General features: G+C 45.6%; 1 protein-coding gene across 1 annotated transcript; it reads left to right on the top strand.

Moving 5' to 3' along the window:
• Positions 1-7,840: 7,840 nt before the first annotated feature.
• On the top strand, positions 7,841-14,801 carry LOC140125988 (cyclin-dependent kinase inhibitor 1B-like). The gene is made up of 3 exons (XM_072145014.1): positions 7,841-8,237; positions 9,487-9,610; positions 13,912-14,801. The coding sequence occupies exons 1-2, from the start codon at positions 7,904-7,906 to the stop codon at positions 9,600-9,602; spliced, it is 450 nt and encodes a 149-aa protein (XP_072001115.1). The 5' UTR covers positions 7,841-7,903; the 3' UTR covers positions 9,603-9,610; positions 13,912-14,801.
• The last annotated feature ends 662 nt before the right edge of the window (positions 14,802-15,463 follow it).

The raw sequence follows: 15,463 nt of genomic DNA, 5'->3' as shown, positions 1-15,463 counted from the left end.
CAGGGTATATAATAGGAGGAGGTGACAGGGGGTGCAGGGTATATAATAGGAGGAGGTGACAGAGGGTGCGGGGTATATAATAGGAGGAGGTGACAGAGGGTGCAGGGTATATAATAGGAGGAGGTGACAGAGGGTGCAGGGTGTATAATAGGAGGAGGTGACAGAGGGTGCGGGGTATATAATAGGAGGAGGTGACAGAGGGTGCGGGGTGTATAATAGGAGGAGGTGACAGAGGGTGCAGGGTATATAATAGGAGGAGGTGACAGGGGGTGCAGGGTATATAATAGGAGGAGGTGACAGAGGGTGCAGGGTGTATAATAGGAGGAGGTGACAGAGGGTGCGGGGTATATAATAGGAGGAGGTGACAGAGGGTGCGGGGTATATAATAGGAGGAGGTGACAGGGGGTGCAGGGTATATAATAGGAGGAGGTGACAGAGGGTGCGGGGTATATAATAGGAGGAGGTGACAGAGGGTGCAGGGTATATAATAGGAGGAGGTGACAGAGGGTGCGGGGTATATAATAGGAGGAGGTGACAGAGGGTGCAGGGTATATAATAGGAGGAGGTGACAGGGGGTGCAGGGTATATAATAGGAGGAGGTGACAGAGGGTGCAGGGTATATAATAGGAGGAGGTGACAGAGGGTGCAGGGTATATAATAGGAGGAGGTGACAGAGGGTGCAGGGTATATAATAGGAGGAGGTGACAGGGGGTGCAGGGTATATAATAGGAGGGGGTGACAGAGGGTGCAGGGTATATAATAGGAGGAGGTGACAGAGGGTGCAGGGTATATAATAGGAGGAGGTGACAGAGGGTGCAGGGTATATAATAGGAGGAGGTGACAGAGGGTGCAGGGTATATAATAGGAGGAGGTGACAGAGGGTGCAGGGTATATAATAGGAGGAGGTGACAGAGGGGGTGACAGAGGGTGCAGGGTATATAATAGGAGGAGGTGACAGAGGGTGCAGGGTATATAATAGGAGGAGGTGACAGAGGGGGTGACAGAGGGTGCAGGGTATATAATAGGAGGAGGTGACAGAGGGTGCAGGGTGTATAATAGGAGGAGGTGACAGAGGGTGCAGGGTATATAATAGGAGGAGGTGACAGAGGGTGCAGGGTATATAATAGGAGGAGGTGACAGAGGGTGCAGGGTATATAATAGGAGGAGGTGACAGAGGGTGCGGGGTATATAATAGGAGGAGGTGACAGAGGGTGCAGGGTATATAATAGGAGGAGGTGACAGAGGGTGCAGGGTATATAATAGGAGGAGGTGACAGAGGGTGCAGGGTATATAATAGGAGGGGGTGACAGAGGGTGCAGGGTGTATAATAGGAGGAGGTGACAGAGGGTGCAGGGTGTATAATAGGAGGAGGTGACAGAGGGTGCAGGGTGTATAATAGGAGGAGGTGACAGAGGGTGCAGGGTATATAATAGGAGGAGGTGACAGAGGGTGCAGGGTATATAATAGGAGGAGGTGACAGAGGGTGCAGGGTATATAATAGGAGGAGGTGACAGAGGGTGCAGGGTATATAATAGGAGGAGGTGACAGAGGGTGCGGGGTGTATAATAGGAGGAGGTGACAGAGGGTGCAGGGTATATAATAGGAGGAAGTGACAGAGGGTGCAGGGTATATAATAGGAGGAGGTGACAGAGGGTGCAGGGTATATAATAGGAGGAGGTGACAGAGGGTGCAGGGTATATAATAGGAGGAGGTGACAGAGGGTGCAGGGTATATAATAGGAGGAGGTGACAGAGGGTGCAGGGTATATAATAGGAGGAGGTGACAGAGGGTGCAGGGTATATAATAGGAGGAGGTGACAGAGGGTGCGGGGTATATAATAGGAGGAGGTGACAGAGGGTGCAGGGTATATAATAGGAGGGGGTGACAGAGGGTGCAGGGTATATAATAGGAGGAGGTGACAGAGGGTGCAGGGTGTATAATAGGAGGAGGTGACAGAGGGTGCGGGGTGTATAATAGGAGGAGGTGACAGAGGGTGCAGGGTATATAATAGGAGGAAGTGACAGAGGGTGCAGGGTATATAATAGGAGGAGGTGACAGAGGGTGCGGGGTATATAATAGGAGGAGGTGACAGAGGGTGCAGGGTATATAATAGGAGGAGGTGACAGAGGGTGCAGGGTATATAATAGGAGGAGGTGACAGAGGGTGCGGGGTATATAATAGGAGGAGGTGACAGAGGGTGCAGGGTATATAATAGGAGGGGGTGACAGAGGGTGCAGGGTGTATAATAGGAGGAGGTGACAGAGGGTGCGGGGTGTATAATAGGAGGAGGTGACAGAGGGTGCGGGGTATATAATAGGAGGAGGTGACAGGGGGTGCAGGGTATATAATAGGAGGAGGTGACAGAGGGTGCAGGGTATATAATAGGAGGAGGTGACAGAGGGTGCAGGGTGTATAATAGGAGGAGGTGACAGAGGGTGCAGGGTATATAATAGGAGGAGGTGACAGAGGGTGCGGGGTATATAATAGGAAGGGGTGACAGAGGGTGCAGGGTATATAATAGGAGGAGGTGACAGAGGGTGCAGGGTATATAATAGGAGGAGGTGACAGAGGGTGCAGGGTATATAATAGGAGGAGGTGACAGAGGGTGCAGGGTATATAATAGGAGGAGGTGACAGAGGGTGCGGGGTATATAATAGGAGGAGGTGACAGAGGGTGCAGGGTGTATAATAGGAGGAGGTGACAGAGGGTGCAGGGTATATAATAGGAGGAGGTGACGGGGTGCAGGGTATATAATAGGAGGAGGTGACAGAGGGTGCAGGGTATATAATAGGAGGAGGTGACAGAGGGTGCAGGGTATATAATAGGAGGAGGTGACAGAGGGGGTGACAGAGGGTGCAGGGTATATAATAGGAGGAGGTGACGGGGTGCAGGGTATATAATAGGAGGAGGTGACAAAGGGTGCAGGGTATATAATAGGAGGAGGTGACAGAGGGTGCAGGGTATATAATAGGAGGAGGTGACAGAGGGTGCGGGGTGTATAATAGGAGGAGGTGACAGAGGGTGCAGGGTATATAATAGGAGGAGGTGACAGAGGGTGCAGGGTATATAATAGGAGGAGGTGACAGAGGGTGCAGGGTATATAATAGGAGGAGGTGACAGAGGGTGCAGGGTATATAATAGGAGGAGGTGACAGAGGGTGCAGGGTATATAATAGGAGGAGGTGACAGAGGGTGCAGGGTATATAATAGGAGGAGGTGACAGAGGGTGCAGGGTATATAATAGGAGGAGGTGACAGAGGGTGCAGGGTATATAATAGGAGGAGGTGACAGAGGGTGCAGGGTATATAATAGGAGGAGGTGACAGAGGGTGCAGGGTATATAATAGGAGGAGGTGACAGAGGGTGCAGGGTGTATAATAGGAGGAGGTGACAGAGGGTGCGGGGTATATAATAGGAGGGGGTGACAGAGGGTGCAGGGTATATAATAGGAGGAGGTGACAGGGGGTGCAGGGTATATAATAGGAGGAGGTGACAGAGGGTGCAGGGTATATAATAGGAGGAGGTGACAGAGGGTGCGGGGTATATAATAGGAGGAGGTGACAGAGGGTGCAGGGTATATAATAGGAGGAGGTGACAGAGGGTGCAGGGTATATAATAGGAGGGGGTGACAGGGGGTGCAGGGTATATAATAGGAGGGGGTGACAGAGGGTGCAGGGTATATAATAGGAGGAGGTGACAGAGGGTGCAGGGTGTATAATAGGAGGAGGTGACAGAGGGTGCGGGGTATATAATAGGAGGAGGTGACAGAGGGTGCGGGGTATATAATAGGAGGGGGTGACAGAGGGTGCAGGGTATATAATAGGAGGAGGTGACAGAGGGTGCAGGGTATATAATAGGAGGAGGTGACAGAGGGGGTGACAGAGGGTGCGGGGTATATAATAGGAGGAGGTGACAGAGGGTGCAGGGTATATAATAGGAGGAGGTGACAGAGGGTGCAGGGTATATAATAGGAGGAGGTGACAGAGGGTGCAGGGTATATAATAGGAGGAGGTGACAGAGGGTGCGGGGTATATAATAGGAGGAGGTGACAGAGGGTGCAGGGTATATAATAGGAGGAGGTGACAGAGGGTGCAGGGTGTATAATAGGAGGAGGTGACAGAGGGTGCAGGGTATATAATAGGAGGAGGTGACAGAGGGTGCAGGGTATATAATAGGAGGAGGTGACAGAGGGTGCAGGGTATATAATAGGAGGAGGTGACAGAGGGTGCCGGGTATATAATATGTGGGGGTGTATGTGTAATGCTGGGAGTTGTAGTCCTATATCTGGGGGGTGCAGGGTATATAATAGGAGGAGGTGACAGAGGGTGCAGGGTATATAATAGGAGGAGGTGACAGAGGGTGCAGGGTATATAATAGGAGGAGGTGACAGAGGGTGCAGGGTATATAATAGGAGGAGGTGACAGAGGGTGCAGGGTATATAATAGGAGGAGGTGACAGAGGGTGCCGGGTATATAATATGTGGGGGTGTATGTGTAATGCTGGGAGTTGTAGTCCTATATCTGGGGGGTGCAGGGTGTATAATATGAGGGGGTGTACGTGTAATGCTGGGAGTTGTAGTCCTCCTATATCTGGGGGGTGCAGGGTGTATAATAGGAGGGGGTGTACGTGTAATGCTGGGAGTTGTTGTCCTATAGCTGGGGGGTGCAGGGTGTATAATATGAGGGGGTGTACGTGTAATGTTGGGAGTTGTAGTCCTCCTATATCTGCAGGGTGTATAATATGAGGGGGTGTATGTGTAATGCTGGGAGTTGTAGTCCTCCTATATCTGGGGGGTGCAGGGTGTATAATATGAGGGGGTGTACGTGTAATGCTGGGAGTTGTAGTCCTCCTATATCTGGGGGGTGCAGGATGTATAATAGGAGGGGGTGTACGTGTAATGTTGGGAGTTGTAGTCCTCCTATATCTGCAGGGTGTATAATATGAGGGGGTGTACGTGTAATGTTGGGAGTTGTAGTCCTCCTATATGTGGGGGGTTCAGGGTGTATAATATGAGGGGGTGTAGTGTAATGCTGGGAGTTGTAGTCCTCCTATATCTGGGGGGTGCAGGATGTATAATAGGAGGGGGTGTACGTGTAATGCTGGGAGTTGTAGTCCTATATCTGGGGGGTGCAGGATGTATAATATGAGGGGGTGTACGTGTAATGTTGGGAGTTGTAGTCCTCCTATATCTGGGGGGTGCAGGGTGTATAATATGAGGGGGTGTACGTGTAATGTTGGGAGTTGTAGTCCTCCTATATCTGGGGGGTGCAGGATGTATAATATGAGGGGGTGTACGTGTAATGCTGGGAGTTGTAGTCCTATATCTGGGGGGTGCAGGGTGTATAATATGAGGGGGTGTACGTGTAATGTTGGGAGTTGTAGTCCTCCTATATCTGGGGGGTGCAGGGTGTATAATATGTGGGGGTGTATGTGTAATGCTGGGAGTTGTAGTCCTATATCTGGGGGGTGCAGGGTGTATAATATGAGGGGGTGTACGTGTAATGCTGGGAGTTGTAGTCCTCCTATATCTGGGGGGTGCAGGATGTATAATAGGAGGGGGTGTACGTGTAATGCTGGGAGTTGTTGTCCTATAGCTGGGGGGTGCAGGGTGTATAATATGAGGGGGTGTACGTGTAATGTTGGGAGTTGTAGTCCTCCTATATCTGCAGGGTGTATAATATGAGGGGGTGTACGTGTAATGTTGGGAGTTGTAGTCCTCCTATATCTGGGGGGTGCAGGGTGTATAATATGAGGGGGTGTACGTGTAATGCTGGGAGTTGTAGTCCTCCTATATCTGGGGGGTGCAGGGTGTATAATATGAGGGGGTGTACGTGTAATGCTGGGAGTTGTAGTCCTCCTATATCTGGGGGGTGCAGGATGTATAATAGGAGGGGGTGTACGTGTAATGTTGGGAGTTGTAGTCCTCCTATATCTGCAGGGTGTATAATATGAGGGGGTGTACGTGTAATGTTGGGAGTTGTAGTCCTCCTATATGTGGGGGGTTCAGGGTGTATAATATGAGGGGGTGTAGTGTAATGCTGGGAGTTGTAGTCCTCCTATATCTGGGGGGTGCAGGATGTATAATATGAGGGGGTGTACGTGTAATGTTGGGAGTTGTAGTCCTCATATATCTGGGGGGTGCAGGGTGTTTAATATGAGGAGGTGTATGTGTAATGCTGGGAGTTGTAGTCCTCCTATATCTGGGGGGTGCAGGGTGTATAATATGAGGGGGTGTAGTGTAATGCTGGGAGTTGTAGTCCTCCTATATCTGGGGGGTGCAGGGTGTATAATATGAGGGGGTGTACGTGTAATGCTGGGAGTTGTAGTCCTCCTATATCTGGGGGGTGCAGGGTGTATAATATGAGGGGGTGTAGTGTAATGCTGGGAGTTGTAGTCCTCCTATATCTGGGGGGTGCAGGGTGTATAATATGAGGGGGTGTACGTGTAATGCTGGGAGTTGTAGTCCTCCTACATCTGGGGGGTGCAGGATGTATAATATGAGGGGGTGTAGTGTAATGCTGGGAGTTGTAGTCCTCCTATATCTGGGGGGTGCAGGATGTATAATATGAGGGGGTGTAGTGTAATGTTGGGAGTTGTAGTCCTCCTATATCTGGGGGGTGCAGGATGTATAATATGAGGGGGTGTACGTGTAATGTTGGGAGTTGTAGTCCTCCTATATCTGGGGGGTGCAGGGTGTATAATATGAGGGGGTGTACGTGTAATGCTGGGAGTTGTAGTCCTATATCTGGGGGGTGCAGGGTGTATAATATGAGGGGGTGTACGTGTAATGCTGGGAGTTGTAGTCCTATATCTGGGGGGTGCAGGGTGTATAATATGAGGGGGTGTACGTGTAATGCTGGGAGTTGTAGTCCTCCTATATCTGGGGGGTGCAGGGTGTATAATATGAGGGGGTGTACGTGTAATGCTGGGAGTTGTAGTCCTATATCTGGGGGGTGCAGGGTGTATAATATGAGGGGGTGTACGTGTAATGCTGGGAGTTCTAGTCCTCCTATATCTGGGGGGTGCAGGATGTATAATAGGAGGGGGTGTACGTGTAATGCTGGGAGTTGTAGTCCTATATCTGGGGGGTGCAGGGTGTATAATATGAGGGGGTGTACGTGTAATGTTGGGAGTTGTAGTCCTCCTATATCTGGGGGGTGCAGGGTGTATAATATGAGGAGGTGTATGTGTAATGCTGGGAGTTGTAGTCCTATATCTGGGGGGTGCAGGGTGTATAATATGAGGGGGTGTACGTGTAATGCTGGGAGTTGTAGTCCTATAGCTGGGGGGTGCAGGGTGTATAATATGAGGGGGTGTACGTGTAATGTTGGGAGTTGTAGTCCTCCTATATCTGGGGGGTGCAGGGTGTATAATATGAGGGGGTGTACGTGTAATGCTGGGAGTTGTAGTCCTATATCTGGGGGGTGCAGGGTGTATAATATGAGGGGGTGTACGTGTAATGCTGGGAGTTCTAGTCCTCCTATATCTGGGGGGTGCAGGGTGTATAATATGAGGAGGTGTACGTGTAATGCTGGGAGTTGTAGTCCTATATCTAGGGGGTGCAGGGTGTATAATATGAGGGGGTGTACGTGTAATGCTGGGAGTTGTAGTCCTATATCTGGGGGGTGCAGGATGTATAATATGAGGGGGTGTACGTGTAATGCTGGGAGTTCTAGTCCTCCTATATCTGGGGGGTGCAGGGTGTATAATATGAGGGGGTGTACGTGTCATTCTGGGGGTTGTAATCCCCGTGTGTCGGGTGTTTCGGGTCACATCTCGCCCGTTCCACCTTATCCGGGAGGGTGTGCCGGGCGGCAGTCACCAGCAGGGGGCGTTTAAATCCCCCGCCGGGCGCTGCCTGGTCCCGCCGCCATATTGTGACCCGCTGAGCCGCTCCCTGCGCCCATGTCGGGCGTGCGCCTGTCCCCGGGCTCTCCGGGTGTGGAGCGGGTGTCCCGGGCCCCGGGCTCGCCCCGCTCTCCCGCCCGCCGCTGCCTCTTCGGGCCGGTGGATCACGAGGCCTTGTCCCGGGAGCTGAGCCGCCGCCGCCGGGAGCTGGAGGACGAGAAGCGGGAGAGATGGAACTACGACTTCTCCGCGGACCGCCCCCTGCAGGGCGCCCTGTGCTGGGAGCTGGCGGGGCCCGACACACCCGACTACTACCGCCGGGGGCCGCACCTCAGGCCGAGCAAGAGGAGGAGCGACAACCCGACTACGGCTGACAACCGCAGCGTGACGGGTGAGCGGGGCCTGGTGCTGGCCGCCCGGCGGGGGGCGGGGTCACTACGGAGGTTACAATGTATCAGCCTGGATGTGGCTGCTGTAACATTGTGTCAGGAGGTTTATTATGTGGCAGGTTTTCTGTCACAGTGTGTCATGGTGTTTGCTACAATGTGTCATGGTTGCAGTGTATGATTCCGTTACAGTGTGTCAGAGATTCGTCATAGTGGATGAGTCTGTTACAGTGTGTCAGGTATTTGTCGCAGTGGATGAGTCTGTTACAGTGTGTCAGGTATTTGTCGCAGTGGATGAGTCTGTTACAGTGTGTCGGGGATTTGGCGCAGTGGATGAGTCTGTTACAGTGTGTCAGGGATTTGGCGCAGTGGATGAGTCTGTTACAGTGTGTCAGGGATTTGGCGCAGTGGATGAGTCTGTTACAGTGTGTCAGGGATTTGGCGCAGTGGATGAGTCTGTTACAGTGTGTCAGGTCACAATGGATGAGTCTGTTACAGTGTGTCAGGTCACAATGAATGAGTCTGTTACAGTGTGTCAGGGATTCGTCATAGTGGATGAGTCTGTTACAGTGTGTCAGGTATTTGTCGCAGTGGATGAGTCTGTTACAGTGTGTCGGGGATTTGGCGCAGTGGATGAGTCTGTTACAGTGTGTCAGGGATTTGGCGCAGTGGATGAGTCTGTTACAGTGTGTCAGGGATTTGGCGCAGTGGATGAGTCTGTTACAGTGTGTCAGGTCACAATGGATGAGTCTGTTACAGTGTGTCAGGTCACAATGGATGAGTCTGTTACAGTGTGTCAGGGTTTTGGCGCAGTGGATGAGTGTTTCGGTGGGTTGGGGATTTGGCGCAGTGGATGAGTGTTTCAGTGGGTTGGGGATTTGGCGCAGTGGATGAGTCTGTTACAGTGTGTCAGGGTTTTGGCGCAGTGGATGAGTCTGTTACAGTGTGTCAGGTCACAATGGATGAGTCTGTTACAGTGTGTCAGGGTTTTGTTTCCTTCACCCTGTTATGATGCCGTGTCAGGCTTTCTGTTACAGTGTGTCAGTGCAGTCCTTCTCCTCTAAGACATTTATGCTTTATGCTATTTGTCGCTGGATGTGATAAGACTCCGCCTCTCTGTGGGCGGGGTTACTGGTGGCTACAAAATATTATATTTATAGATAGTGTCTGGCGCTATCTACAGGACAAAGTGCGGCTTTGGTGAATGAGCCCCAATGTGTGTCACATGACCCGAATTCGCCTTTCTCCCCGCAGAGTCGCCCGCATTCACCGCCCGAAAATCCAACCGGACGGAGACTGGAGAAACCGTGGAAGGAAGCTCCGCCCCCTCGCCGGAGCAGACCCCCAAGAAGAGCCGACCCAGCACGTAGATCGAGGGGTGAGTGCCACATGTTCTGTCATTACCAAGATCTCTGCTTGCTGTCAGAGAACAGAAATACTTTCCTGACTCAATTCATCTCCCGCTGACGGTTTGTTACAGTTGTATGAAATGAGCACATCACCAGCACTTGATGATTTGTTACAGTGTGTCAGTCTGGAATCCACGATGTTTACTTCATATCCTATTGTCTAGACAGGAAACTATTGTACCAGACCCTCAGCTCTGAGAAGTGATCAGTCTTTTTAGTATCTGTAGTTGTCACTGACAGCAAGAAGAGATCCTGATACTGGCAAAGTAATAGGACGGAGCAGAATCTAGACAATACCTTCAAGGAGCAACCAACAGAGGCGGAGTCTATAATGTACCCAACATATAGCGGAAACTAGGGGAGGGGCCAGGGCACACACGTATCTCATTTCAGCTTATGCCCCTATATACAGCACATCTACTATAATACTGCCCCCTATGTACAGGAATATAACTACTATAATACTGCCCCCTATGTACAGGAATATAACTACTATAATACTGGCCCCTATGTACAGGAATATAACTACTATAATACTGCCCCCTATGTACAGGAATATAACTACTATAATACTGCCCCCTATGTACAGGAATATAACTACTATAATACTGCCCCCTATGTACAAGAATATAACTACTATAATACTGCCCCCTATGTACAGGAATATAACTACTATAATACTGCCCCCTATGTACAGGAATATAACTACTATAATACTGCCCCCTATGTACAAGAATATAACTACTATAATACTGCCCCCTATGTACAGGAATATAACTACTATAATACTGCCCCCTATGTACAAGAATATAACTACTATAATACTGCCCCCTATGTACAAGAATATAACTACTATAATACTGCCCCCTGTGTACAAGAATATAACTACTATAATACTGCCCCCTATGTACAGGAATATAACTACTATAATACTACCCCCTATGTACAGGAATATAACTACTATAATACTGCCCCCTATGTACAAGAATATAACTACTATAATACTGCCCCCTATGTACAGGAATATAACTACTATAATACTGCCCCTATATACAGGAATATAACTACTATAATACTGCCCCCTATGTACAAGAATATAACTACTATAATACTGCCCCCTATGTACAGGAAAATAACTACTATAATACTGCCCCCTATGTACAAGAATATAACTACTATAATACTGCCCCCTATGTACAGGGATATAACTACTATAATACTGCCCCCTATGTACAGGAATATAACTACTATAATACTGCCCCCTATGTACAGGAATATAACTACTATAATACTGCCCCCTATGTACAAGAATATAACTACTATAATACTGCCCCTATGTACAAGAATATAACTACTATAATACTGCCCCCTATGTACAAGAATATAACTACTATAATACTGCCCCCTATGTACAGGAATATAACTACTATAATACTGCCCCCTATGTACAAGAATATAACTACTATAATACTGCCCCCTATGTACAAGAATATAACTACTATAATACTGCCCCCTATGTACAGGAATATAACTACTATAATACTGCCCCCTATGTACAGGAATATAACTACTATAATACTGCTCCCTATGTACAGGAATATAACTGCTATAATACTGCCCCCTATGTACAAGAATATAACTACTATAATACTGCCCCCTATGTACAAGAATATAACTACTATAATACTGCCCCCTATGTACAAGAATATAACTACTATAATACTGCCCCCTATGTACAAGAATATAACTACTATAATACTGCCCCCTATGTACAGGGATATAACTACTATAATACTGCCCCCTATGTACAAGAATATAACTACTATAATACTGCCCCCTATGTACAGGAATATAACTACTATAATACTGCCCCCTATGTACAGGAATATAACTACTATAATACTGCCCCCTATGTACAGGAATATAACTACTATAATACTGCCCCCTATGTACAAGAATATAACTACTATAATACTGCCCCCTATGTACAAGAATATAACTACTATAATACTGCCCCCTATGTACAGGAATATAACTACTATAATACTGTCCCCTATGTACAGGTATATAACTACTATAATACTGCCCCCTATGTACAAGAATATAACTACTATAATACTGTCCCCTATGTACAAGAATATAACTACTATAATACTGTCCCCTATGTACAAGAATATAACTACTATAATACTGCCCCCTATGTACAAGAATATAACTACTATAATACTGCCCCCTATGTACAAGAATATAACTACTATAATACTGCCCCCTATGTACAGGGATATAACTACTATAATACTGCCCCCTATGTACAAGAATATAACTACTATAATACTGCCCCCTATGTACAGGAGTATAACTACTATAATACTGCCCCCTATGTACAGGAATATAACTACTATAATACTGCCCCCTATGTACAAGAATATAACTACTATAATACTGCCCCCTATGTACAAGAATATAACTACTATAATACTGCCCCCTATGTACAGGAATATAACTACTATAATACTGCCCCCTATGTACAAGAATATAACTACTATAATACTGCCCCCTATGTACAAGAATATAACTACTATAATACTGCCCCCTATGTACAGGAATATAACTACTATAATACTGCCCCCTATGTACAAGAATATAACTACTATAATACTGCCCCCTATGTACAGGAATATAACTACTATAATACTGCCCCCTATGTACAAGAATATAACTACTATAATACTGCCCCCTATGTACAAGAATATAACTACTATAATACTGCCCCCTATGTACAAGAATATAACTACTATAATACTGCCCCCTATGTACAAGAATATAACTACTATAATACTGCCCCCTATGTACAAGAATATAACTACTATAATACTGCCCCCTATGTACAGGAATATAACTACTATAATACTGCCCTCTATGTACAATAATATAACTACTATAATGCTGCCCCCTATGTACAGGAATATAACTACTATAATACTGCCCCCTATGTAGAGGAATATAACTACTATAATACTGCCCCCTATGTACAGGAATATAACTACTATAATACTGCCCCCTATGTACAGGGATATAACTACTATAATACTGCCCCCTATGTACAAGAATATAACTACTATAATACTGCCCCCTATGTACAGGAATATAACTACTATAATACTGCCCCCTATGTACAAGAATATAACTACTATAATACTGCCCCCTATGTACAGGAATATAACTACTATAATACTGCCCCCTATGTACAAGAATATAACTACTATAATACTGTCCCCTATGTAGAGGAATATAACTACTATAATACTGCCCCCTATGTACAGGGATATAACTACTATAATACTGCCCCCTATGTACAGGAATATAACTACTATAATACTGTCCCCTATGTAGAGGAATATAACTACTATAATACTGCCCCCTATGTACAGGGATATAACTACTATAATACTGCCCCCTATGTACAGGGATATAACTACTATAATACTGCCCCCTATGTACAGGAATATAACTACTATAATACTGCCCCCTATGTACAGGAATATAACTACTATAATACTGCCCCCTATGTACAAGAATATAACTACTATAATACTGCCCCCTATGTACAGGAATATAACTACTATAATACTGCCCCCTATGTACAAGAATATAACTACTATAATACTGCCCCCTATGTACAGGAATATAACTACTATAATACTGCCCCCTATGTACAAGAATATAACTACTATAATACTGCCCCCCTATGTACAAGAATATAACTACTATAATACTGTCCCCTATGTACAGGAATATAACTACTATAATACTGCCCCCTATGTACAAGAATATAACTACTATAATACTGCCCCCTATGTACAGGAATATAACTACTATAATACTGCCCCCTATGTACAGGAATATAACTACTATAATACTGCCCCCTATGTACAAGAATATAACTACTATAATACTGCCCCCTATGTACAAGAATATAACTACTATAATACTGCCCCTATGTACAAGAATATAACTACTATAATACTGCCCCCTATGTACAAGAATATAACTACTATAATACTGCCCCCTATGTACAGGAATATAACTACTATAATACTGCCCCCTATGTACAGGAATATAACTACTATAATACTGCCCCCTATGTACAGGAATATAACTACTATAATACTGCCCCCTATGTACAGGATTATATTGTGTATTTGCAGTGTAATATAATGTTGTATTATTTATGTGATATATTTCCTGACTCCTCCTCTTTTCCCCGCAGGTCCCGCCTCTCCCCTCCCACCAGTGTTGCTGACCTCTGCCCGCTCAGCCCTGGACTCTGTCACTGGTGGGAGCCTCCTACAAGCACTGATACAGAGTAACACTAATCTGGGGGCAGGACATGTAGCATTGTGCATTGCGGCACCTTCTTCGTTCTCTCTCCCCTCCCCCGTGTCGCCGCAGTCGCCCCCTTGTGTAGCACATAAAACGTTTTAGAGCGGGCGATGGGCGGGGCCGGGGGCGGGGGTCACACTGTTCAGCGTGAAGAGAAGCCTTGGAGCTGGCGGCTCGGGGTCACTGACCTGTGAACTCATCTGCACCGCCCGGTCTGACACACATTGGGGGAGGGGCCTGGAAACTGGTCCTGAGGAAGATTTTTTTTTTTTTTTTAATAATTTTAATATCATGTTTTAAAACTATTTTTTTTATTACATCTATAAAATCAATTTATAAACTAAAAATTTTATTTAAAGACAAAAACTGGACCATGATAAAAAAATTATTTTGGGGAAATTAAAAATTTCCGCTTTTCCCCTACAAGATTTTTTTTGGATTTTCCCCCGATGTGTTCAGACCTTTTTTCTTTTGGGCTCCACAGTATTTTTTTTTTTTTTTTTTTTTATAAGACAATTTCTTTTTTTTTAATGTTCTGTAAATAAAAATATGAAAAAAATCTATTTTTTAATTTGTGAGAATTTTTGAAATTGCAAAAAAAAAAAAATTTTTTTTTTGTTTTTTTTTTTTTCGTGAACACTGGCCTCATGCTGTCTGGTTGTAAGCTTTATCTCCTTCATTCAGCATCCGATTTCCGTTACTTTGGGGTAAAAAGTAAAAATTTATTAAAAAAAAAAAAAATCTGTCCACTCGGTATAAAGGAAACATTTTATTTTTGACTGCAGTCAGCACGTCGGGGGTTAATCATGTCGGATTTTTTTTTCTTTTCTCCATATTTAGATTATGAAATTTTATTTTTTTTTTTTTAGGTCAATGTTTCAGATGCACCAGTAATAATGTGTCAGTGATGCACTTCCTGGGCGGGGCCAGGAGCAGCTGTGCCCCGCCCACATTAACCCTCTCCACCTCCCGTCTGTATGTAGCAAACCTTTTCGGTGACCAATGTTGAGGCGCGTTGTGTGTTGAATTGCTGTGTAAAGACACTGAAACCTTCTACTAACTTATTTATGTTTTTTTTTTTTAGAAAAAAAATCTAATTTTTTTTTTTTCAAAAATAAAAATTCCAAAGTGGCAGATTTTGTGCTTCTGTAAATTCTGTTTTATATATAAGCAGCTGTTTTTTTGTTTCTTGTTATAGCAGAATTTTTTAAATTTTTTTTTTTTGTAAAAATTTGGCTGTAGGAAAAAAAATAATAAAAAAAAAAGGATTGCAGACTGAGCCAGACGCCCGATACGAATAAAAAAACTGTGTGTTTTTTCTCTTTTGTAAAAAGTAAAAAAAAAAAAAAGTCTTTTTGATTCCTGTTGTCGTGCAATCGTAAAAAATAATAATAAATTCATGCACAAACAGTCATGAGTGTTTTTTTTTTTTTTTTTTT

This window comes from Engystomops pustulosus, chromosome 4 (genome assembly GCF_040894005.1).
Source record: "Engystomops pustulosus chromosome 4, aEngPut4.maternal, whole genome shotgun sequence".
NCBI lineage: Eukaryota > Metazoa > Chordata > Amphibia > Anura > Leptodactylidae > Engystomops > Engystomops pustulosus.
Note: the sequence above shows the minus strand (reverse complement) of the source record. Positions and strands in the feature narration are given on the sequence as shown.